The following is a 25,428-nucleotide window of genomic DNA, read 5'->3' as shown; positions in this document are numbered from 1 at the left end:
GGTAGAAATCGGGTGTCACTGCCTGCTTAGGACTTTGACCCAGAGGTGTTGCCAAATTCAGTGTTGTCACAGTGCAGTGGGGGTGGCATATCCCACCCACCACTGGGCAGTGGTGGTGGTTATCTCATACTTGGGACTTAACTTGTGGTGCCCTTGCCAGAATGTTTGGCTACCGCTGTCCTGTAGCTTACCAGCTGAAAGCTCTGAAGACTTCATCCCCCCGAACTCCAAGACCGTAAGTGTATCCCATCTGCACACCAAGTCACTGAGCTGGGTCCAGATCCAGGGCTGTAGGAAATAGGAAGTTGCTTCAGGCCAAGGTGAGGGCAGCGTTGGAACTGAGAGCATTAGGCAGGTGCATCGTGTGCCCGTGCTTTCCTTCTTCTTGGCATCCAGTAGCACAGAGGAAGAAATGGATTTGGATGCACGAGGCAAAAACGCCGTCAGTGGGAGATGGAGGAGGAATTGGTCCGAAGAGCCTGATGAGATTGTGTGGCTAGGCAAGGAACTGGGGCTGGAAGCCATTGAGGCAGGGGTAGGGGTGAGATGATCTGAGATGAGAAGCTGGGAAAGGGAAAAGAGTGTGACTGATTAAATAAAGAGACTGGGGGTGCATCTACAGCAGACTTTTTTTTTTTGCTGTGGAACTGCCTAATTAGCTCAGCTTTAAGGTCTCAACATCTACACATGCAGCCCTATTAGGCATCAGGAAACTAATGAACTCTGCTGCAGGTTGGCGCTTATAAATACAAGTACTATCCTGTGGCGGTGTTCCTTAGTGCACAGCAGTGCACGTGTAGACACTGATGGGGATGGCCAGGGCACAAGGGTGCTGCCTGCAGGCCAGCCCCTCTGCAGCACGTGGAGCCTGAGGGGAGCAGCCCCCGGGGCTAGCAGGCTGTCCCCCGGGCTCCCTGCCAGCCAGGGCTGCTCCAACCCAGCTCAACATGCCGTGGTCCTGGGGCGTGTTCAGACATGGTGCTTGGGAGTTATAAACCTTGGAAAAATCACAAATTGCACATGCACAGAAGGGTCCCCTGTAGCCGCGGTGTCCAGCCAGTGACATGCATGCCACAAAGGTTTATAACAATATGTACCAAAGTTAATTGCTCTGTGTTAATAGCACATGTAGATGCACCCTGGGACTAGGAATTTGTGAGAAGTATGGGACTGGAAGGAAAAGGAGACAGGCCTGAAAAGGAGCTGGGGAGCAGTGGCAGCTTGCACTGGCTCGTCAAGTGACTGGGCTCAGCTCCAGGCACGGGGACAGGCTCTGCTCTGGCTTTTCCAAACTTCTGAGTGTCTGGCCCAGAGACCTCGGCATCATCCTTTGAATGGATCTTTGTGGGGTTGCAGGGATCTATCGTTTGTATAAAATTAGTGTTGCAACCTGTCAGGTGATATGTCATGGGCAGCCGTACCAGTTCAATCACCTAACTCCAGTTAAATATCCTTCGTGCTTCCCAGGCACTTCCGTAGGAAACGTGCATAGGAAAAACATACAAAGCCCAGGAGAAATGTAAGGGGCAGCGGCAGATACTACAGGGGCTTTGTCAAGACGGTGCGAGGTGCAGCCCGCCAGCCGTGTCGGTGGGCCCCTTGGCTCCTTGTGCAGGTGTGTGGGTCTGTCCCTGGCGCTCAGGGCAAGTTCACACCACGCAGCGTTGCGTGTTCGAAGCATGTTATCGCTAGGCCTCTCTCCGCACATTGCTGTTCTACGTGGCTGTTGCCGTTCGGTTTGTCCTAGATGAGCGCATCCAGCTCGGTTCATGTTGGACCCTGTTCTAACACAACTCACTTCCCTCCTTTCTTCTTTACCCCGCTCCCTTCCCCAGCTGATAACAAGACGAAAAAGAAAGTAGCCCATCGGGACAGGAAGCAGGACTTCTCTGCCTTCAAGCAGACAGACAGCGAGATGAAGGTTAAAATATCACCGCAGCTCCTCCTGGCAATGCACCGTTTCCTGGCAACAGGCAAGTGCGGCTTATCACCGTTTGCAATCGCGCCAGGGCCCGAAAGCGAGTTTGTCGGCAGAGGCCGGTGAGGCGGGCGGGCAGCGCAGGCAGGGGGGAGGCTGGCCGCTGGGGCGACGAGTAACGCCACTGTCGTGTTTTTCTTTTTAAATTCTCTCCTCTCCTGTGTTCAGTGTCGGCATGAACCCTCTGAGACATTTGCCAGGGGTGGACCAGTAACTTTAAATTGGTCTGAAAGGTAAGGACGAATGCAAGTGCCGCACTGCATGTGTAGAGTCCGTCAGATTAACGACTAGCAAGTACGCCCCGCTAGGAAGCGTTTAGGGACCACACTAATGAAGACTCGGTGCCAGCTGGCCAGGTGTTTGGGCAGCTGATTGCGACTCCCCCTTGGTGACTGCTTTGGGAAGAGATGCTGGACTTTTGCAGGAAACCTGTTCCACGGGGCTTTACTGACCTGAAATGCAAACATCTCTGCACGTTTAGATGAGCATTGAGCAGATGGCTGGAGTACAACTTTTCCGGATGGATTTCTTAGTGGGATGCGTGTCCTGAGCTGGCGGCCTCCATCCGGGTGCGGATAGGCAGATACCCATGCCCCCGGATCACCTAGACACGTGGCCCCATTGTGGGCAGTCTTTGCGGGGAACCTGTCGATTAGGTGGCCCCTGCAGCTGTGTTTCCTTTTCATCCTGGAGCTGATCCTGCCTTGGGGCAGGGGGTGGCCTGGAGGGGTCCCCTCCCAAACTTGTTTTGTCCGATTCTAAGGTTGCGAGAGACCCGTTGGGTGGAGGGTGTGTGGGAAGCTTGTCCCGCTGCTCTCACTGACCCTGTTTGGTGTCTAAATAAAGACCTTCTGCGTGTGGGCTTTTCAGTTGAGCACCTTGCAGCACTGCTGCCTTCAGGAGAAAGGAACCGTTCGGCAGGAAGGTGCAGATTTAAGAACGCGCGTCGGTTTGCATGGAGCTCTGTGGAGTTCCCCGACACTTTCTTGATGTAATTTGATGGACTTTTTTTCCCCCTTCATTTGATGGCATTGTGGTTCTGCTTGCCTAGGAAACATGAAAGGATTTTATAGTTTGTCACCTTGTGAAGCCATCACTATAAAAACAGTTCAGTGTTCAGTTTGGTTGGATAGCTTGAAATGCAGAGCAGGACCTGTGCGCAGATGGAGGAGCCAGCGGCTCCCGAGTCCTGTCCTCGACCCAGCCGTTAGCAAATTGGCCTTTTGCATGCCTGTGTCTTGTGTATCCGTGGCCTAACTCAACCCCAACCCATGATGGGCTTTTTTTTTCCCCTGGTGCTTTAAATAGCTCCCATGGTGAGCAGTAGAGAGTGTGAGGAAGCGGTGGTCAAACGTGGTCTGTGTTATGCATTAATCTCGTGTGGTTTGAACTTACCCGGTTCCTCTGTCCCATTGTCACTGTCTCCACGTGGACTGTGACAGGCTGAGCGGCACCTTCATTTCATCTTTCGGTTTCTGCAGCAGACTGATGAATAGCGATGTTCTAGGTCCATCGGTGATCAGAGAGCCCTAGGAACAATTGCCATAAATAGTCAATTTTCACGTCACTTCAGACAAAACCTAGAGGCCCTCTGGGACCCCACCTCTACCCCTTCCCTTCACAAGTCTCGAACGAGACGGAACAACTGGGGTTCCCGAGCTCTCAAATGGGCAGATTCTTCTTCCTTTTCCCATTGCGCTGGGGAAATCATTCTTGGTAATTTACAGACTACTTCAGCACCTCAGGTAGGGGAGAAGAAAACAGGAGTTTCCAAGAATTGGGGCATTCTGATTTCCTCTTGACAATCTACCTAAGTCTCTCAAAAGACAGGAAAACTGTGATTCCGTATCGTATCTCTCTGCATCTCTTTTCCTCTTTTGAAGTTGATGCTTATTAATGAGTACTAATTCATTCCCATGCCCTTGAGGTGTAACGTCAAGTTGTGTCTTGTATTTATAGAAGTAGAAGCCTTTGGTCCATCCCAGATGTCGGAGAAGATCCTTCTAAGGCTGCTAAAGCACCCCAACGTCATTCAGGAGCTGAAATATGATGAGAAGAACAAGAAAGCCCCGGAATACTACCTCTACCAGCGAAACAAGCCCGTCGACTACTTTGTTCTCATTTTACAGGTCAGACAAGTGATGGGAGTTATATGCAGCCCTACGTATGGGGAAGCATGTCTCCTCCTTCCTCTCCCTGCATATCTGTTTCCATGTAGTCTTCTTAGAGCATGGGGATGGCAGCTAGGAAATTAGGGCTGTATTCCCGATTCCCTCGTTAACTTGCTAACTTTGGACAACTCATTCAGGTGCTCCCAGGCTCCATTTAACCTTTGTACGGTGCGGATGACGCACCCCTGCTTCTCAGAGAGGATCCTCCTTTGAAAGTTGCTGTGACAGTACAGATGGGAGCAGAGCAGGCAGGGGAAAGGAATTTGTGTGCAGCTGAAACTGGTGACAAAACGTAGGTCGAGCACAATGTAATGGCTTGGATTGGAGTTTGGACAGGATGCTGGCTAGCCTAGGTTTTTGGGGGGGTTTTCCCACCTTTCCCTACAAGAAGGGCCTTGATGCGATCGCGATCTCTCCTGTTTTCCACGGGCTTAGGAAGTCTGCGCCTGTAGTGTCACGGATGGTGGCTGCACGTTAAGTGAGGGCGGAGCGCCACCTACCGCACGGCCACCTTCACTTCCTTTGGTTTCCTTCGCAGTTCTTCCATCCATGCAGCATCTCCGGCCTGTAGCTGGTGTGAATCATTGAGATGGCAGCCCGAAGTGCTGCGGAAGTCCTCATCTACTTGTCCATTTTCTTGATTAGAAAGGGTATTTCCTCCACGCAGATGTCACTCCCGTTGGCGGTGTCCATCTCTTGAGGTTTACAGCTCAGTAGCTACCTCAGAACATGTAGATCCTGTCTGCCCCAAGACTTTGAAACTCCATTACCACCTTTCTGCAAGACCAGTACTTAAAGCTGCCTCTTGCTGGCAAGGTGCTGATGTTTCCAGTCTGTGTAAACTGGATTCAGACATACTTACAAAATCCCTCAAAACACTGGTAGCTGCCTATTCAGTGCTTGGATGATTTTATGACATGGTATCGAATGTAAAAGATCTTTTTGTTTTAAACACCCATGGTAATAACGAAAGCAGCCCCAAAAATATAATGCCACATCTCCAGTCTAGCGCTGTCTGGTTGGATTGCTCTTCAGTCTTCCACAAAGCACGGACAGCCCTTTCAGCTCCTCTTATGCTGTGACCTGTTGCAGTCTGAAATGGTGCTGAAGGGAAGATAATAGATCTGGATAGACATGACTGGAGAGTCTGCCTTGGAACAGAAGAGCCCTGTATCACAAGGGAGGGTGTGATGAGTAAAAACAGTGTGTTTTCCCATGTGCCTGTGTTACACCTGCAAAAGTGTGTGGAAAAGGCCCATGCTAGCACTGGGGTGCTCAGGTTTATCACTGCAAGGTCCTACACCTCAGCACAGCGGCAGACAGATACTTGTGCTGTTTGCTGTAGGCTTGGAGTTGACCTGGATGTCCTAAGGTATTGATTTTCACCCAGAAAGCATGCAGGGAAACAAGTACACGGTTGGTGCCTATAGTAATCCAAATCAGTAGCACTCGCTCACTTCTAGGGTGCCACTTGCTTGCATTGCATGTGCTTTTCTCTTGGACAGCAGCAGTTTTATATGCAGCCACTGATAATGTTTTTCTTTCAAAACTCCTCGCAGTACATTTATCCAGTGGTGGGGAAGCACGAGCCCAGACGGCGGGGTGTGGCTGGGCACTCGTGGCATCATGCCGATGGAATTTTGCTGCCCGGCTCTCAGCTACCAAGCCGCTCAGCTTTCTGCCATGTGTTTCTCTGCAGCCCAAATTTGGAAAGGGCAAAATGTTTTTGTGCAGCGGATGGAATAATAAGGTCCCAGAATAGAGGCGCCTTTCTGACAGCTCAGAGCTTTTCTACCATCCACTCCAGGTTGACTCTTAGAGAGGGGAGAGGTCTAGCTGCATGTATGGTCATCCCAGGGTTGCAGCCTGCGGTGAATAATTGCCAGTAACCGCTATGGTGAACAGCGTATTTGTAACAAATGAGTCTTTGCCAACCTTACCCCGTAATATCTTTAGTATCTGTAGCTATTTCTAAATGTACCATTAGCTGGGGTTATAGCACTTGAGCAGGTCACGAAAGTGGATTATATATTATGATTACCTATGACCATGAGAGTGGGGGGCTGAACTCGATGACCCAAGACATCCTTTCCAGCTCCATGCTCCTGTTTCTAAATTTGTTTTTGTTGCATTGTATTCATCTGTTTTTTCCTGTGGTGGCCTGTGCTGGTGCCAAAGCCAGAGACTTTGGATGGAGAATGTCAACGGGCAACAAGAATTATTGTAATTATTTTTTATGCAGGTAGAAAAAGATGCAGAAAAACTCATCCACTTCGGTGCAGTGTAAATGTGTTGTCACAGAACCAAAATATTAGATTCATTTTGACCTGCTTGTAGCCACCCGGCCTCCCCGTTGTCTTTTTATGCATGACCAGTGGGGTATTCCCGTCTGTCCTGTTCTCTAGCCCGTCAAAGACTGAGAGCAGTTTGGGTGACTGAATTCCATTTACCTAAATCCTCCAGGCCCAGGTGGCTTCACTTCAGTGTTACACCAGACTTCTTCTACCCTTTGTCTCAAGCTCCCAGCAGAATTCAACCCCGCTGAGGGTGCTGTTGAAAATCGGGCCTCCACACCTCTGACTCTGCTGCACGTGCATCATGGTCACTGAGACGATAAGCGTTCATCTTTAGAATGGGTATTTCTCATCTTCATAACTGGCTGCAGCGGTAATGTGTGCTGCTGAATATCTGCCACGTTCCACCCCAGAAGTGGCTGCATTTTGCTGGTGCCATAGTTGTATAGCATTTGTTAAAGGTGTTGGATCCTTCTGCATGAATCTGCACACAGTAGTAACGGCTGTGTGATTTGCAAACCTGGTGGAAACAACTCACCCAAATTAACCCTGAGAAAGGTGGCTCCTTCAGGAGCGAGGGCTTTCTTTTCTGGGGGAACCTCCTTGGTGCAAAATGGACAACTTTGCCTCCCAAAACAGGTCAAGCTGCCCTCCACTCCCAGGCATGTTCTCCTGCGGGTGTGTCAGCAAGGGGGTCTTTGCACGTGTGAATTATTTGAAATGAGGGAAGCTGCCCAGAGATACTGGGCAAATGTGACGCAGGTTTTCTCGGGCTAAGAGATTATTCCTGCCGCCACGCTGAGCCAAGGGGAAGTGGCTTGATGGTGCATGAAGCATGCTGCGGGAGGGGACGGAAGCAGTGCCGCTGGGGAGGTCCTGAATGCATTGCTCTGCTGAGTTCAATTAGCTGTGGCTACAAAGGGGCCTGGTGGATCTGTGGGGGAGAAGGAAGGAGAGGAGGGAAATAGCTCCTGCCTGTATTTGTGTACCCCGAAGGACTTGAGCCGAAGGCAAGATTTAACGCTGAATTGCTCCTTTGGGCACGACTGCAGCCTTCAAGGTGCAGGTGTGGGATAACGTCTCTGCTCTGGGCTGCTGGTGCCTTTTCATGACCGCTCTCTCCTTTTCTTCAACAGGGGAAAGTGGAAGTAGAGGCTGGGAAAGAGGGAATGAAGTTTGAAGCTGGTGCTTTTTCCTACTATGGGGTGATGGCCCTCACAGCATCGCCAGGTATGTCCTCTTCCAGTCTGCTGCTGAGCTCCCTCTGTGCACGAGCATGCCTTCCTCTGGGTGTTTCTGTGCGGGGAGAGGGACCCCGGGAGATGCCCCTGCTGTGCTTGTCCTGGCTGGTGTCACCAGTAAATACCTCCCCACCAGTGAAACGAGGTGCCTGGTGTGTTATGTCTGGGTGGGGCTGATATGGCTCATGACATGAAACCTGCATGCTTGCCAGCCTGCAAGCCCAGAGCAGACAAGAGCGTTGGCCTGGGGGATCTCTCTGGCCTATGATGACGAGAAGCCCCCACCGTATAGCAGAGCCTGGAGGAACAGGCAGCGCGAAGCCTGTGGGAGACCGAGTGGTACAACATCCGACTGCCTGCGGTTTGGATAGCCCATCTCTGCAGGCCCTTAGAAAGCAGCTGGGATGGGGACACCGAGGGGAGGTTTTCCTGTCCTGGAAAGCTGGTGAGGATGAGCTGGGACAAGCAGCTTGCGCAGCCTCGCACACTGCAGGCAAGGAGAGAGAACAGCAATGAGAGAGGCTTGCTACTGAGCCCAGGCCCAGGCAGATCCCCCAGGAAAAACCAGAGTCCTGTGATGTGGACACAGCATCAAGCCACATAAATGAGGCACGTGCTGCTGTCTAACACCATCCACAAGCGAGCGTTTGTGCTGGCTCCCCAAGCACACTGCTGGCTTGTGGCCACATCGTCCCAAGCAGTGAGCGTGGCTAAGCAAGGCCGGGCTGGATTGCTGCTTAATAAGCTTGCCAGTGCTGCTGGTGTTAGTCGTTAGCAGGCGAGACTCATCCGTGGGTGAAACCACTGAGCCTCTGCACATACTGTCATGCCAGGGTTGTGCGTGGCACCCAGCTGCACTGTATGTCAGCTGGAAGCCACGAACCAAGATGTTGGTCAGCTGTAGCGATTAAAAATCCCACAAAGCTTTTCACAAGCGTGTGTGAGAGCCCCAGGGCGTATGTCCTGCCAGCCCGGCGTTGGGTGGAGATGCGTTTCTTCGCTCCGGTTGACATTTGTTTCTAGTCTCGAAGGAGCAGATTAGCTTCTGTGTTTCATCCCAGTGTTGGCTCTGTTGCAAGAAGGGAGTTATTGAATCCCACGTACACTGTTAAATGGCTTTAGGAACCTGTAGAGTGATCAGTACTGTATAAACCAGGTATTGACGTCTCCTTGGAAGAGCAGGTGATTCGAATCCTTTCCCCAGGGGATGGCAATGCCCTGGGACGTTTGAGGTGTGATGGTTTAGCTCCGCATTGCCATTTGGCTGGACGTATATTAGTAATTGCACATGCAAAGTTGAAGGCAGTTGTTCCTCGCATGTTCAGGGCGTAGAGAGATCTAACGAGAGAAATGCACCTGCGGGCGCGTCAGCCAGGGGCATGTGCACAGCTGTCGCGCCCCCGGCTGAAGCATTGCAAAACGCTGCAGCCTCCTCTCGTTCCCTCTGTCCCCCAGAGGTTGATGGGGCTGGGGCCGAGCGCCTAGCTCCAGTGGTGGGCAGCCGTCTGGGGTGGGGGGGTAAGGCCAGCTCCAGTGGCAGTGGAGGTCCGAGAAGGGGGCGCAGGGGTCCCAGTCAAAATGCACCAGCTGGCTCCCCCTTCTCCCTCGTGCAGACAACCAGCGAAACCCTCCAGCACAGTACTTCATCCCCAAGAGCTGCTATTTTTTGGAGACATTCCGTCTTTTTGGGAACGTTGGTTCAGCCACCCCTCTGAAACGCTGCAGTTGTTAGGTCTGTCCCTACCCTCATGTTCCCTCAATCTTGCTGCTTCCCGGTAGGTTTTGACGACAGCTTGGCCACAGATCACGGCAAGGCATTGATGGGTGCCTTAGCAGCGATTTCCATTGCGTATTTGTCTGTGTGTGTGATCCCCTCCCTGTGCTCTCTAGTTGGAAGCTCAGGATTTGCAGTACAGACGGGTCACAGGTTGGCGAAGAATTGACTCTCCCCTCACTTGTGCCTGGGCCACGTATGAAAATCCTTCACGGTGGTGCCTTTTGCCAGCATGGGTCAGCTTGGATGCCCTGCTGCTCTGGTTCTTAATCTTGCTGGCACCTTTGGGTGCCTCTGGCTTTTCTTCCCAGCTTTGGCACTCGCATTCTCTCTCCCCTCCAGACATTTCCTCCTCTCTCCTCGCGGGCAAGTGATTGCCCCTGCATGCAGCCTGGGAGGCACCTGGGGCTTTCTCTCGCTTTAAGCACAAGCACTGTAGAGCACTATTTGCATGACGGCTGTTACAGATGTGCATGTTATTCCCGGTCGGCGCTCTGGAGGGGGTGACCGTGGTGAGTCGCTGGTCTCTTGGTGCCCCATCGTGCCTGTCTGGGTTTCCCGTTTGTGCCCTTTGCCTCCGAAGTACAGCACCAGAACTCGGTGCTGAGCGGCAGTCAGGGCCGGCAAGTGGAGCACGTGTAGTGTTTTGCTGATTTGTTTTTTAATAATTCCTGCAAAGTGTCTAACCAGTTTTTTAACCCCTTTAGTTCTCTGCAGTTTTGTCCTTGTGGTTCAGGTCCGCGCACAGAGCGAGTTGGGCTTTCTCCCCCGTCAAGCGTGGATAGCCATGTCCCTCCTGGTCACAATCTCATCCTTTTTCTCTCCCTCTTCTAGTTCCCTTGTCCCTGTCTCGTACCTTTGTTGTCAGCAGAACAGAGTTGTTAGCAGCAGGTTCTCCAGGTAAATCCGCATGCTTCTATTACACCCTTCTTGTGGCTGCAGCGACCCCATAAAAAGCCAGCTGCGGTCTGTATTTCTCTTGACCTCTTTGCTTGTTAGGGAGACGTCCAGCAAAAAAACGTGCCTGCCAGGTAGGTATCGGGGGTGACCGAGTCGTCGCGACGTATCGGGTGCGTGAAAATGAAAGGAGAGGACAGAATACTTGCGTAAGAGAATGGCTTCGGTAATGAGCAGGTTCTCGCTCCTGGCACCGGGGCTGTGGCAGGGCGTCAGGAGGGCCCTTTTCTTAACCAAGAGCCCGGGCTTCTCAACGTACGACATGTCTCCGTTCTGCAGAAGGTCGAATTGAAACGGAGGAGAGGGGCGCTGGAGGGCAGCCAGAAGAAAGAGTTAAATGCAACTTAGAAATGGTTCCTCCTGTTCAAACAAGCTGTAAAATCTATAGTTTGTGCACAAAATATTCCTTTCAAATGTCCTTGGAGCTGCAAGTTTTCTTCACAGCTGATGCAGCCCATTGACGTCTGCTGAGATCTTACAAACACGCCAAATTGATCATTCAGCCCTAGATGGATTTGGGGTGGTTTGTGCCAGTAATTTGTGAATGAAATCTGTGGGAAGAATGTGGAAATGTTTTTTAGGGTTGGTTTTAAGAGCACGCATTACAAATGACTAAGTCGATCTTGCGCAAACTTCCTGAAAATGTTTTGCTTAAGCGCTAGCATCAGGCCAGACAGGACTTATGAGGCTGTTTTGAACCGCCAGAAGTAGGGAGGAAAGAGGAGCCAGAGCTCGCCCTCCCTTGTTAAGCATGTACCTGGGCCAGCGAGAAGATGAATGGAAACGTTACGCAGAGGGAGAGCCAAGCGTACAGGAGTGGCCGAATGCTGGAACGGGCTTCGTCCACCAGCCACTGTCTCCATCTTCGTGCACCTCTAAACTCAGGAGGGAAGGACAGTGATGAGTGCTTAAATAGAGAACGACTTTCAGCATCCAGACTTTCCTGTGTCCTCCATCTGCTCCTCTGGATTTCCCCCTCCTCCCCTATGTTGTAATTTTCCTCTGTTCTCTCCTCTTTCCTGAGAACTAGTCTCATGCACATTCCAGATAAACTCCAGGTTATTGCCCTGCTGGAGACTTATTTTTATTTTTGTTTTGTGACCTGTTACTTTCCAGCAGCTAAAATTGAAGGGGAAAAAATTAATCTTTCTTTAATTAAATCACTTGATGGTGGGGTTTTTTTCCTTTTGAACTCTGCAGCTTTGATGATCATTTTCTGGCTCAGTTCTTTTGCTATGCCCATCATTTAAAGAAAAATTTTTTTTTTACCCTCCTGCCATGTTACGAATGAAATGTACCCGTCCCATTTGCAAACTATTTCCAATATAAATGCCAGGCATTTTTTCCAAGCTTTTTTTCCCCCCCACTCCCGGTTGAAAAAAAGGATAATAGTATGGAAAATAATAGCAGTGGACAGAATATTCCCCTTGAAAGGAATTGATATGGTAACTGGTCACTACGGCAACTCGCTGTGCGGTCCGACGTCAGCCGGCGGTACAGAGGCGATGAGATCAGGGCCCCCTGCGGCGATGGGGGTTGGTCTGAAACCAAAGAGGGGGCCACCGAGCGAACCCCAAGGCCGGGGGGTTCTTCGGCTCGAGGTTTGTGGTGGGAAGAGCTTTCTAGGCACCAGCCGAGCTGCTTGGGCAGAGTACCGAACAGGATCTCATGCCGTTTATCTGCCTTCACGGTCTCTCGTTTACTGAGCTCTCCCCCGCGCTGCCCCCGGCTTGCACGTGTGCCCGGTCTTGCCTGTCTGCCTCTGTGCCCCTGGGTACTTCATGTCCTCTGCTTGTTCTGTCCTCCCTTCCACCCCTGCCCCTGTTTTCAGCCCGCTGCTCCCACGTACTCCCTTCCCCTCCTTTTGCACTCGAAGTTCACCATCAGGGTGCCATTGAACAAGGATTTCGGGAGAGCAGGTCTCGCTGCCCATGAATGCAAAGCCATTTCAGACATCCCTCTTTCTCCCCAAGCGCAGCAGCTACGCTGTTCTTGCTCCGTATGTAGTGGGGTGAGAAAGCAAAGGCCAGTTCATCTGGCCTCCGAGTATGCTGGCTGAGGGCGAGGACAGGCATCTTTGCTTATGATCAGGTCATGAGGCGCCCGTGGGGGACAGGTATTCATTAGCATTGGGTTGTTTCTCAAGGAAGCCTCATAGGGGTGTCTGAGACTCCAAAGTAGGGGCCACGTGGGGGCCTGCCGCAAGTCTGCTTGCCTGCGAGTTGAGGTTGGCATTGCCTCTCAACCCATCACGGTCACTGTGGTGGTGGAGCCGGCACTGGAGGCTTGCCTCGTTCACAGAACCATGTTTTCCTTCCCGGGAGTTTGCAGATGGAAGGAGAAAGGTGGGCACTGGGTTGTAAAAACAACTAGCAAGTGAAAAACTAATGGGGTGTTTCAGTTCTGTCCTGAATCCGAACGAACAAAGGTTGAGCGCTTAGAGCGATGAAATGCAAAACAGCTCAGCCCAGGGGCAGACGAAATGCGTCTCCTCTGAGAACTGTTGAAAGCTGCCTCTGCCCACGGTGCTGTGGCTTAATGAGAACATGCAGCAGATCTGGGTCCTCGTGGCAAGGAGGAGAGTAAAGGCTCTGCGGCTAAGTCAAGGAGACGGTGCTGAGTTCTGCGATACCTTCGAAGACTGCCCTTCCTTGGCAGAAGGATGCCACCGCGAAAGCAGCTGGAAGGGGTGAGCTGTGCTGGCTGCCAGCTCGATGCGAAGTGGCTCACATGTGGGTTTCCTAACCAAGGAAGACCTCTCCGGAGGATGCGCTTGCTGCCTGTCTGGCCGGACAAACCAAGCCAAGTCGGGTTCAGTCTGGGACTGGTGAATCTCGAGTGCGATTGGGACCAGAAATCTACCTTGTGGTCAGCACACGCAGCATTGTCACTGACTAGGGAGGAAGTCTGGGGACGCTGCATTTTGGAAAATGTTCTTGCAGCAGCCTTGACCCTTGTAGGTCACCAAGTTGGTGGCAACTTAGAGTAGTGAAGGCTATATTTTAAGGTGCTTTACTGAAAATAACTTTGGCTTCAGTAAAGCATAACTCTGTGATAGTTACAAGCTTCCTGTGAATAAGTGAAGCTCTGTAGGGCACAGGTGAGTACAAGGGGCCAATGGCTTGTCTTTACGACCCCCGGGGAGAAGGAATGCCATGCTATGTCCTGAATGTAGGATTTATCCCTGCAGCAGCTTATCTCCTTGTGTCTGTGCTGCCTGGCAGGCAGGGGTGGTGCTGCATAGCGCCCGATCTCCTGTACTGTTTCAAGCACAAATGATCACGCCCATTTCCACGTGGGGTTTAAAGGGAAGATCATTTTGGGAAGAGATGAAATGGGAATTGTACAAGGGAGAACTGTGGCCCAGGCGGCACCACCTGTAGAGATGAGCTCAGCCAGGCACGCGAGTTAGGCAGGTACAGTGAGGCACACCTAGCATTGAATGAAGTAAAGGGTGTAACACAGTACGTATATATAAAGGGCACCCAGATCCCTGGATGAAAGGCGCTGTGTAAGAAGTGCAAGGATAATGAAGCATGGATCCTGGGCATTTTGAATATCACGTGTCAGCTCTGGGTGGAAAATGCCCTGGATCTCCTGGGGGTCTTGCTGGTGAACTGTGTGTTGTGTGGTGTAAGTATCCGTGCAGCCTTACTCACCTTTATTTCAGAAGTCTCTCTGCCTTCTTTCCCCCTTCTCCAGCTGAGAACAAGTCACCGCCTCGTCCTTGTGGCTTGAATCATTCAGACTCTTTAAACAGGAGCGATCGCATTGATGCAGTGACGCCAACGTTAGGGAGCAGCAACAACCAGCTGAACGCGTCTTTCCTTCAAGTGTACGTCCCGGACTACTCGGTGAAAGCGCTCACAGACATTCAGTTTGTCAAGGTAGGAAAAGAGACGGCGGTGGGGGGCTCCTGCTCTGAACAGCAGCTCTGCTTAGCGTGGGGTGGGCGGGGGGCAGTCGGCAGACTCACGGGTTGCAAGCGGTTCGGTGCCTGGGTGACTTGAGCTACGAAAGCCGCAACGGTAAACCCCCTGCTGCCTTCTCCCTTCTGCTGTTTGCTGACTCCCTTTCTCCTCCAGCTTTCCTCAAGTAGGACAGTGGAGGTAGCCTGCCTCTCCCGGGGGTATAGACATAAATACTACCCCGTCACGAAAGCCCCTCCGGTGTTGCAAGGCTTTGCAAGGTCTTCAGATTGACTTGAACTGGAGGATTCCCCTTGGTGAGCAGTCCTGCATTCATAAACTGAAGGAGTCAGCCCTTGGCCCACAGGTACAAGGGACACTATCCAAAAGACTCACAGCACCCTCTCACGTGCCTCTGGGAAAGGCGGACCCCATCTTTCTACCAACTGCTGGGCACTTTGCTCTGCTCCCCGTTCCTCGTGTCCCGTTAGGAGAAGCGGGCATTGAAATGTATTGGCTCCTTTGGGCTGGAGGAACATGGATGTAACCAGACAGTCCTGCTTAACTGGCGTTCCCGTCCCAGGTCGGGAGGTCGATGTCCAGTGGCAGCGCAACTGTGGTGTGTAGCTTCAACTAAGCATTTCTAACTGGGATGTTGCTGTTCAGACGCTGTTTATGCACAACACGCATGATCTGTGAATTTAACTCATTCAAAGGTGTTTGCCTCGGCTAATCCAGCATTAAAAGTTCCCCTTAAATAAGAATAAAAGTGCGGTTCCAGATGTACTGAGCAGAAGATTTATTGTTAAAGAAAAGAGAGCATAATGTCTTAAAACACTAGGCTGCATTGGCTCTCGCTGCTCAGACCTGGTGAACAATGTCTTGCTTTTGAAAGCTTGCCCAACTCCCCCAACTATGCAGTTGGTCCAGTAAAAGATACCACCCAAGGAGATTCTTGCCTCTTAAAACACAGACACATGTGCCATTTGATGCACGTGGTATTTATAAAAACAGAGCCACTGTCACACTTATTGCCACGTGTTGTGTATTGATTGCAGTGGCCAGTCATCAGTGCGTCCCGAGTTGTACAGGTTGGCTTTTCGTCTCAGTTTATCACGAGGACTTCCCTGCCGCCACTTTGCCATTCCCAGACCTTATCAAGTGGCTGAAATGTGTGTGACACCTACCAAAGCCTCTTCTGACTTATCCACCTTTGCATTTATCTCCTTAGTGCTTAACATTTCACGTGTGTTGTCCCATCTTTATCGTGCAGTCACTCATACTGATAACCCAAGGTTATCTCATTCTCACACTCACAAATGCATTTTTGGGGGCATTGCGAGCCAGTCGCCTGGCTTCCCCGTTCCCCCCCTCTACTGTCTAGCCATCGGGAAGCTGTGGGTTGCTAGAAGGAACCCCTTGTACTTCCCTCAAGTCAGTCAGCTGCTGCTGCTCAACCTGAGGTCACTCCTGTATGTACATCGCTTCAGCCAGTGTCAGGAATCAAAATGGGTAATCCAGCGTAAGGGGATCGCTTGCCGCTTTCCAGAAAGCATTCGGCATTTCCTGTACGTAGCATCTCAGCCCTGTGAGCTGCAGCATGGGGTGAGCCGGTTTGCTTTCTCCATGGGGAATCGGGGCTCAGAGCAGGGTTTTGATATTCTGGCCCAAGTTGAGAGCAGCAAATCTATGGGGGTAGCAAGTTTTTTGAGAGTCTTGCCTGACTTTGTTTTTTCATCTGATGTTGGCCCTGGGCACGGCTCAGATGAGACTGAACCAGATGCCCGTTGGCATCTGGGTAAGGACTCCAGTCTGGCCCGCACTGCGCGTGGAGGGCCTTGATTACTCCTACGTGTAACGCTCCTTCCTCCCCAAGCTCAGTGTCAGCGAGGTCTGGATTGGTCCCAGGCATTTCCACGGCTGTAAGTAACTGGAAATTCCTTGGTGCCTCCTCCAGTTTCTGCAGCAGGTTAAATCCTTCCCTTGTCATGTGGCTCCATCCTCTGGGTTGGCGGAGTTGTGATAGCGGATCGTCGCCACGTCGCGGTAGTAAGTTGGGGCCACTCTAGGCGTGCGACTCTGGTTTGTTTTATAGAAATTGGGATGAATCCAGGACAAACAGACTTTGCTTGCGGTATTCGGGGAAATGGAGGATATTTATGTTCCCAGCAGAGCAGCAGAGACAGAAGTGTGATTGTGGCTTTTTTGTGTCCTCTCTTGTCTGCTTGGCATAGATCTCAAGACAGCAGTACCAAAATGCCCTGATGGCATCTCGGATGGACAAAACCCCCCAGTCCTCGGACAGTGAAAACACTAAAATCGAACTGACTCTTACGGAGCTGCATGACGGTTTGCCAGACGAGACGGCAAACCTGCTGAACGAACAGAACTGTGTGACTCACAACAAGTCCAATCACAGTATGCACAGCGAAGGCGCCATCTAGGAGCTACCCCACCACACGCCCCCCTCCTGCCCCATCTCTCCAGCAGGACCAGCCCTCGCTCCTTCCTGCCTTCCACCTGGCCGCGGACACCGTTTAGTACGTGCTTGAAATGCTGTGCTGCACCCAGTGCTCTGAGACCAAAGACGTTGTGCCCGTCTCGGGAGCAGGAGAGGAAGAAACGAGGAGAGCGGAGCAAGAAAGACAACAAAAAAACCAAACAAACCTTGGGAGCAGCGAGCCACCCTCGCGAACAAAGCGATTCCTTCTTGCGGAGTAGAATGGCGTTTATTTTTTAGCCGTACCTTTGTTCCTCATTGGGTTTTTCCTCCTTTCTAAATGCTCACAGGGGAGCTTAAGAATTTTCTCCGATTTATTTTTTCAAGAGAGATCATGTTTTTAAAAAGAGTATTTTGCAGAGTTTAAAATTGTTGCTGTCCCTCCCCAGCCCCAAGTAGGCTGTGTCGTGACTTTGTGAATTGGCTCCAAGTGTCCTCGGCCTCTTTCCATCCTTCTCTTTGGTCCTTTTCTGTTGGTAAGATGGTAACTGGTACTTGTATGTATTTGTCTCCTACAGACAAGGAATGAGTGGAACTTCAAGGAACCTCTGTCATAACCATCTGAAAGTTTGGGGAAGGGCATTACATTCTCCCCAGCTCAGTTTCAGGGAAGGGGTGGTTATTTTGGTGTTAATAATCTCTCCGATTGCAGAAGGTTTCTTTGTAAAAATGCAAATATTGTTACATTTACAGTTTTGTAGCCTCCAAAAATATCATGTGTTTTGAATATGAAGCTGGGGGTTTCATGGTTTCATAGTTGGTCGGGTTGGAAGTGACCTGGGCAGATCATCGAGTCCACCCCCTGCCATGGCAGGAAAGAGTAGTGGGGTCAAACGACCCCAGCTAGGTGTACATCCAGCCTCCTCTTAAAGCCCCCCAGTGTAGGGGCCTGCACCACTTCTCTTGGAAGCTGGTTCCAGACCCTAGCCGCCCTGACCGTGAAGTCGCGCCTCCTGATGTCTAGTCTGAATCTGCCCTCTGCCAGCTTGTGACCGTTATTCCTGGTCACTCCTGGCGGTGCTCGGGGGAACAGTGACTCCCCCAATGCCTGCTGATCCCCCCTGACAAGTTTGTAACAGGCCACTAGATCCCCCCTCAGCCTTCTCTCGTGGAGGCTGAACAGGTTCAGGTCCCGTCGCCTCTCCTCGTAGGGCCTGCCCTGCTGCCCCCGATCATGCGAGTGGCCTCCTCTGGACCCTCTCCATGCTGTCCACATCCCTCCTGAAGTGTGGCGCCCAGAACTGGATGCAGTACTCCAGCCGCGGCCTGACCAGTGCCGCATAGAGGGGGAGGATCCCCTCCCTGGACCTGCTCGAGATGCATCTGTGGATGCACGACAAGGTGCGGTTGGCCATGTTCATCTTGGTACCAATGATGACTCCAAGATCCTTTTCTGCATCTGCACGGACGAGGTTCTTTTTAATCAACAAAAGTGTAGTCTCCTCAAATTGCAGGCAGGGATGACTTCCCCGTAAGGGGTGCTGGGTGGTTTTTATCTGCTGGATAATTTGCGTTGGTATGACCGGGACTTGTGTGGTGATGCTCTCTGCCTCCTGCTGTGTTGGAAGTACGCACCCCAGCACGTCAGATCTCAGACTCTGAGCTCCTGTACAGCTCATGCACCCTGTCCTCCAGCCAGAGCATGTTTGCAGCCCGTGATAAATCACTGGGATAGGATTTAGGAGTGATCGTTTGTCCCCAACCCCTTGGATGTTGACACGAAAGATGCTGCTACAACACCCAAAGTGAATCTTCCCAGTGGCTTGTACACCTCGGCCACTGCAGGACCATCCTCTTCTGCTCAAAAACTGACAAAACTTCCATGCCAGACGGAGCTGTGCAGGAGCAGATGCTGCGCTCCAGGGATCAGAGAGGTTAGTCCCTGGGCAGTTTCCACCCCTGCAGCCCCTCTATGTCCTCCCCTCTCCCCTTTTGCTGCTTCCATGAGGCCATCTTTCCGATTCTGGAAGCAGGGTGGCGTCTCCTCAGCACTGCTCCTGTTGCTTAGCCCAGGACATGACCAGCTTCCTCGCTCCAGCAGCCCGAGCCCAGAACAGGGGCAAGATGGGAGGTCCGCACCATGTATCTTCTAGCCCCCGCCAAGCAGTGTCCGTCGTGGAGCTCATGCAGGGACCAAGGAGCCCCCACACCTCTCCCTTTTTCAGTACCCTCTTCAAGACAGTGTGACAGTTGACCTCAGTATTATTCCCTGGAGAGAAGACCACATCCTGCAGTCAGCTCAGTCCTTGCTGCTCGAAGACCACCCCAGGACCCGAGTGTAATGTAGCGTTTTCCTCCCTTCCATCCAGCTCTGACTTGGAGATTCTCCTGATTCCCAGTGACCCCGGGGGCAGCGCTGGCCCCACTTCCATCCTGACTCCGGCCCTGGGCCGAACATGACCTTGGGCCTCGTAGCGATGTCTGTGCAAACAGCGCGTGAACCATGCAGCGTTTCACCAGAGCGGCTCCTTGGTGGGTTTTGTCCTACCCCGCACTCTCCTTTTACCCTGTCCAGTGAGAATGGGCTGCCCCGTACTTCCAGTCCCTTTTCACAGGAGGCACGAATAACACCCACGGAGGGGAGCACAGCGGTCCCACGCGTGGTATCAAACACGGGGGCAGGCCAAGCTTGGAGACCCGAGTCCCAGACTTGACCCTCGCACTTTTTAAGCTCGTAGTTAAGAACACTAAATCTCTGGTTTTTCTTCCTTTTAAATGTGCTCTTCTTCATGCCCGGTTCACAAGCTCGACCACCCCATCGGCTCTGGAAGGCTGCAGCCACCTGCGGGCTGACAGCGTCCCGAAAGCACCCAGGCCTCTGGTCGGGCTGGTGGGCTGCCTGCTAAACCAGCCCCTTGTTGCCCAGCTCGAGGAGAGCTGCTAGCATCGCACCTCCTTCTACAGAGCGGAGTGAGGCGACGTTGCAATGTTAACCCCTGGCCCAGGCAGGGACGTGCTTCTCCGCATCGGCCCTTCGTAGTCAGGCCACCTCCATGGCTTTGTGGTGCTGGATGTACAACGTCGTTGAAAGCGCGGCGCGCGGGGGTAACCGTGGGGTGCAGCATCCTTCCTATCAAACCTGCTCTGCGAAGCTGTCCTCGGAGGCAGGGGGTCTCTTCCGGGCTGGTTTCCGCGCTTCGTGCCATGTCACGGCTGGTTGAGAAGACCTGCTCCCGCTGACCAAAGTGACACGATCTCGCGGGCGAATCCCTCCTTGCTGTGCTCTTTTGTCTGTGTTGCAGATTACGCGAGGGCTGCCTGGGAAACGTCCCTCTTCTCACGTCCAGCATTTGGAGCAGAACATGACATAATCTGTATGAAACCCGTCAGTCACAGATGTGTTTCGTAAGGATTATAGGCTCCTCTCCTAGACGGAGACAAGCCGCTACTAATTGGCTTGAAGAGGGGGGCTTCCACTCTGCCATCGGGCATTGTCGCGACACAGACAACCAGTCCAGTGTCTTGGGGGTTGCTGGACTTGACTCCAGCCTTTGGCCCATGGCGAGGGTTTGCTCCATAGAAAGGATACTGCATCTTTCCGCGTCGGCCCCTGCGGCCTGTCCCGTGTCCGTTGGTCCGGGCGGTGGTGCGGACGCCGGTCTGGTCGGGGGCGGGGGCAGGGCAGGGTGGCCATGTTTTCTAATGTTGATACCATTTTTGCACAAGAGTTCTTTGAAGTGAGGTTTTTGACACTAATATCTTAAATGCACAACTGTGAATTCGTTTTTACACTCCTGTCGGTTGAATTCCTCCCAATGAAACAAACCTGAATCTGTTGTAACCATGATTTTTAATTCTGTGTATTGCCAAATCTTTGTAAAGAGTGAAAGGCATGTTCTTGCTTTACAATGAGTCTTTCTCCCACCCCTGCTGACTCCGGGAGATCACACGAAGCACGCTAGCTCTGCGTTGCGGGAAGGGATTTGGCAGTCCCACCCTTCTCTCTGCAGACGCAAATTCAGGTCTCCCGGACGGCCCTTTGTCCCATTCCCCGCTTGTCGGCACCCTAAACGCGCTTGAAAGATGTCGCACCGAAGACCCGAGAAGTGGGTTGTAGCAGAGAGTTGGGTTTCAGGTACGTTGGCAGAGCGGCGGGACGGCTAGCGGAGGTGGTGATGCAGCCGAAGGTTGACCCGCGCCGCCGGAGCTGGAGGGCGGGCCCGGTCGGGCTCCTTCAAGGTGCCGTAGAGCTGAGTTGCGCTGGATGCGAGGGGTTAAGCATGTTCAGCTTGATTTATTGAATTGCCTGCATCCCTTCCCACCTCCTCCTCCTCCCAGGTCCTGCTGCCTCCCCTCATGTGTCCTCTTCCTCCCTGTGTCTTTGTGCCTGGATACTTCTTCGGAGGAGGAGCAGTCTCCTTCTCCAGTGGAGCGTGGATGGGAGAGGACGTGGCAGGAAGCGGAGGAGAGCGAATCTCCGGGACCCGCAGGCATCTCCCCGGCAGGACGTGGAGGTGGTTTCACAGGGGCTTCCCTTCATCCAGCTCAAAGTACAGCGGAGCGGTTGACTGGGCTGCAGCAGTGCTTGCTGCGGTGCTTCATGTGATCTCCGAAGAGCTCAGCCAAGAGAGACCTGAACAGCGTCCTGCGTAAGTATTTCACGTGATGGCGAATGCAGCCAGGCTCTCTGGGACCAGGTGGGACAGGCCTCTTCCTCCCGCTGCTGGAGAATATCTACACTGGCCCTGCGTAGGGTCTGTGCTGTATCTTACCTGGTGTCCAGCGCACGCACCCGTGGCTTAGGACTAGCATCTGGGGCCCAGGCGTGAAGTTACCCAAGTTGGGACGGTGGTTAGCAGCAGGCCGGGTCGGGGGATGCTGTTGCAGTGCCTGTGAGCATCCGGCCATGAGACTTCGGGCCATCGATGGTGTCTGGCCAGCGTCGATGCGTCTTTGTGGCTGTCGTAAGCTCTGGTGCCGCAGCTAGGGCAGGCTGAACGTGCTCGGACTTGCTGTTCCTCGCCGCTCGAGTGCAGGGGGTTTCAAGCTCTCGCCGGATCCCAGGAGGTGCGTGGCTCTGGGCCTGGAAGGGTAAGAGTGGATCTGGTCTGCGAGAAGCCCAGCAGCTTTATCCCGGCAGAGCTGCGGGGAAGCAGCCCTCCTCCTTGTTTAGACTGGGGGGCAGAGGGAGCACGTGCACCGGGGAGCGTCGCTAGATGAGCACCCCGCCGGGCGCTTGTTCTCCGTCTCCCGAACCCGTTGCGTTGGTCACCAGGCACCTCCCGCTCCAGTCCCTCTGGCGATAGCTGCCTGGCATGCGCGGCCTTTCCCAGTGGACGCTGGCCCATGTCAGTGCTGCAGCGGGCGAGGACCAGTGTTGAGGAGCTCACCCGCAACGCCCGCCCCTCCTCCACGGCCATGGCGCTCAGTCGAACCTTTCTGCCTTTCGGTTCCCTGCAGTGCGAATGGGCTGCTTCCTGAGCGCCAGTTGTGCCAGGGGAGCGCTCGGCCCCAGTCCACCGCCAGACTAGCGCAGCTTCGATCTTCCACTTAAATCTCATGCATCTCCCACTCCTCTTCTTCCAGGCCTGGGATCTGGGCACAGAGCACTGCTTGGAGATGAGAGAGAGCTTTACGACCCAGGCTGTTGGGCGGAGGACGGGCTTGGCTGGTCGCGCGGGCGGTAGCCCCACGCTCTGGCGGCGGTCTGAACACCTTGCTTCCGTGACCCGCTTGCGGTCCATTCTCGTCTACCCCTTCAAATGCTTTGGCTCTTCCCTGGATGGGATCGAGCCCTGCAAATCCCGAAGTGCAGGTGCATCTCGTTGGCTCCAACTCCCTTGCCTTGGGAGACGGTCTGACACTCCCTCATTGCTCTTGCCCCACCGTCGTCCGTTAGCCAGGGTTAGTAGCTGTCCTTGCTGCTCTCGGGGCTGACTTCGAAAGCAAGGATCTCAGACCTTTAGACCTTCCTCCTTCCCATCCCAGCACACCCCCCCGTGATCTCTGGAGTCTTTGCCTTTGAATGGGGCTGGCAACTCCAACCCTGCCGAGTCCAGTGAAACAGGTGTCAGGAGGTCTAGTCGCTGCTTCCCCAGGTGCCTGCTGTCTAAGCAGTCCTCCTGTCCTCCAAGGTACGCAGCGGGCACTGCCTGTTCACAGAGGTTGGAGTTTGCAAGCTGTAGCGCTGAAGTCGGAGCTGGGAAACGTTAGCGCCAGCCCCCAGCTCGGCACGCCTGAGTGACGCCCGAGATCGCGAAGCGGACCCAACGCTAGCGGCGTCCCTGCTGGTTCTCCACCTCCAGGCTGTTCGGGGCCTACTTGGCTAGCAGCGCGGGGCAGGGATTTATTTGCAGTCCTGCCGCCAGGAGGGAGGAGGGGGTTAGCTCTGCACCGCAGATCTCCAGCGCTTCGTGCAGCAGACGTCCCGAATCGGAGGGGAGCGCAGCGCCTCTGCTGGGCCATCGACACGGAGGGTTTGTCCCTCCAGCGCCGGGGCATCGCTCCGAAAGGGTGGACTTGCAGTCGGCGCCTGCCACGGAGCCTGGGCTTTTACACTCTTCACTCAACCTGCTGACACGGTCTCATGCCTTCTGGGCCGGTCCCCACCAGCGTGGAGAGGCGGGGGTGAGCATTCACGGGAGTCACAGCCGCGTTGCGCCAGGAGAGATCCCTCCGTGGCACGCGGGAGCGCTCGCAGCGCGGATCCCCCGGCGCTAGCCTTGCGGTCTGGTGTCCTCCGAGCTGGGAGGTAAGAAGGGATCTTAGGACAGGACCCCTGGGACGGACCTCACAGCTTGGACTTTCTCTTCCATGGATGCTCCTGCAGATTCCCAGATTTGCATCCGAATCGCGGTGCAGATGTCACGATGCCAAATACTGAAAACCCAAATACTTGAGTTTGTGCTTCTCTCTCACTTCGCCCCACTTCTCTGCTGCAGCTCAAACGCCTGCTTAGCCCGAAAACCAAGCTCTTCCCTGTGTGTAGACCTTCCCTTTAAAGCCTGCCCCTCTGTTTGCTGAAGTCTGCACAGACGCTCTCGACTTCCACTTCTAGTCCTGCCCAAAGGCTTTGCTGTTCACCTTTTAAAATGCGTTTCCCTGCTGTCCAAGCGCCCGCCGGCCTTTAGGTTACGCTGCCAGTCCTCGGCCTCTTCCCCCGCGTCACCTTCTCCATCCCGTGTGGTCTTTGCTGTCTGTATCATATTGTACATGACGTTGTTTTTCAGAGTTGTAGCGTCCTGCCTACAGTATTTCAGACGGTGTACATAAACCCGCATAAGCACAAAAGAAAGCCGTGGATGAAGTGTATACGTTTCGTAAACTGATTGTCATGCAAATGAGTTTTATAATTATTCCGACTTTGTTGTAGATTTCCAATCTCTCCTATTTATTTTGTACCTGATTTATTTGTATATTTTGTGATTATTTTTTTTGTTTGTTTAAAAGCGTTTTTTTTTGTTCGTTTCTGTTCTTTCTAGATAAACGATTAATTTTTTTTCCCCTTTCTGTTGGACGTTCCCGTTTCTGCGTTGTTCCCTCCTCGGTGTTTCACCTTCACTTTATTTAAAGGGGCCAACTGGTCATTTCTTTCTCTCATCGTGTGCATTGGGTGCCGTGGGCACGTGCTGGTCAATCATGGCTCATGCATCCCCAATGTCTTGGCGGCCTCTTCACTTCCCAAGAGGGTTGGGCCCGTCTCCTTCCCACTGACCATAGCACGTTGCTGTTGGCTCTCGTGGGACAGGATGAGGCACAGAGCTATGAAAGCCAGAGACCGAACGGACGCACTGGCACTGTCGTGTCTGTGAGTGCTGGCGGGGTGGATGTGGTGGACACTGCCTGGGGTGCTTCGTCTGGGGGACGTTTCCAGCAGGGCTGTGGGGTTTTTTTTGTTCCCCCCCCCCCCCCCAATAAAAATCCCTTCTTTACAACCTCCTCCTCTTGGCTCTCATATTTGTTTGTCCTTGAACACGCCTGACGTAGCATGGCGCAGCCGCAGCTGAAGGGCATGCTCTACGCTGGAGTATCGGTGAAGGGCTGTTCACACGTGAGTGCACTCCCGTTTCATGCAGGTGTCCTCCCTCTCTCTCAAGGGCAGCAGGCCATAGGGCCGCCAGCGAATGCACCCAGCTCTCGCCTCCCTTTGCTGGTGTGTCGGTCTCTGCCTCCGACCCGCCAGCTCCAAACAAGCCACCCTCGGGACAGAGGTCCAGATCCTCATTCAGGTTCTGGCCCCTTTTGGGGCGAGGAGACCAATCCCTTTCCAGTGCGTTGCCTGCCCCAGCTCCCAGGGGTTCCTGTGCTACTTGCTGTCCCCGCAGTCGTATGGGAAACGACCTGTAGACGATCTCGGGTACAAAGAGGTGCATGTTGCCTGGCGTTCGTGCCTGGCGAGCAGGGTGAGGATTTATTAAGGATATTTCAAGTAAGGGATAACAACCATCAATGCAAAGTTGGATCGTAAAAGATCCGCAGCGGTCTGTTGTTACCAATGCCTGGTTTACTAAGCCAGCAGCTCGCCAGGTTTTTCTCCGGGGTGAGGAGCTTTTCTGCTCGCCACAGATGTGCGCAGGAGCTCTTCCCACTGCAGCAGTGCTCCACCGTCCCGCCACGGAGGCGCAAGCTCAAGCAGGCACCCAGGTCTGCGGACACGCCACACGCA

General features: G+C 53.2%; 1 protein-coding gene across 4 annotated transcripts in view; it reads left to right on the top strand.

Moving 5' to 3' along the window:
* The window catches only part of CNNM2 (cyclin and CBS domain divalent metal cation transport mediator 2), a 141,236-nt gene extending 116,547 nt beyond the window's left edge, over positions 1–24,689 (top strand). Inside the window, exons 3-9 of one of the 4 annotated variants that reach the window (XR_016443451.1) lie at positions 1,836–1,973; positions 3,938–4,107; positions 7,580–7,673; positions 10,293–10,358; positions 14,118–14,302; positions 16,558–21,412; positions 22,350–24,689. Coding sequence is in view for 2 of the 4 variants with exons in the window: in XM_090056980.1 (XP_089913106.1) it covers positions 1,836–1,973; positions 3,938–4,107; positions 7,580–7,673; positions 10,293–10,358; positions 14,118–14,302; positions 16,558–16,767 (863 nt within the window). In the remaining 2 variants the exon portion in view is untranslated. Of the gene's footprint in view, positions 1–1,835; positions 1,974–3,937; positions 4,108–7,579; positions 7,674–10,292; positions 10,359–14,117; positions 14,303–16,557 lie in introns of all 4 variants that reach the window. The other 3 variants (XR_016443450.1, XM_090056980.1, XM_090056981.1) reach the window with 3 other exon arrangements.
* The last annotated feature ends 739 nt before the right edge of the window (positions 24,690–25,428 follow it).

This window comes from Crocodylus siamensis, chromosome 7 (assembly GCF_052110815.1).
Source record: "Crocodylus siamensis isolate JL-2025a chromosome 7, ASM5211081v1, whole genome shotgun sequence".
In the NCBI taxonomy this organism is placed as follows: Eukaryota; Metazoa; Chordata; order Crocodylia; family Crocodylidae; genus Crocodylus; species Crocodylus siamensis.
This window is presented reverse-complemented; position numbering and strand designations above follow the sequence as displayed.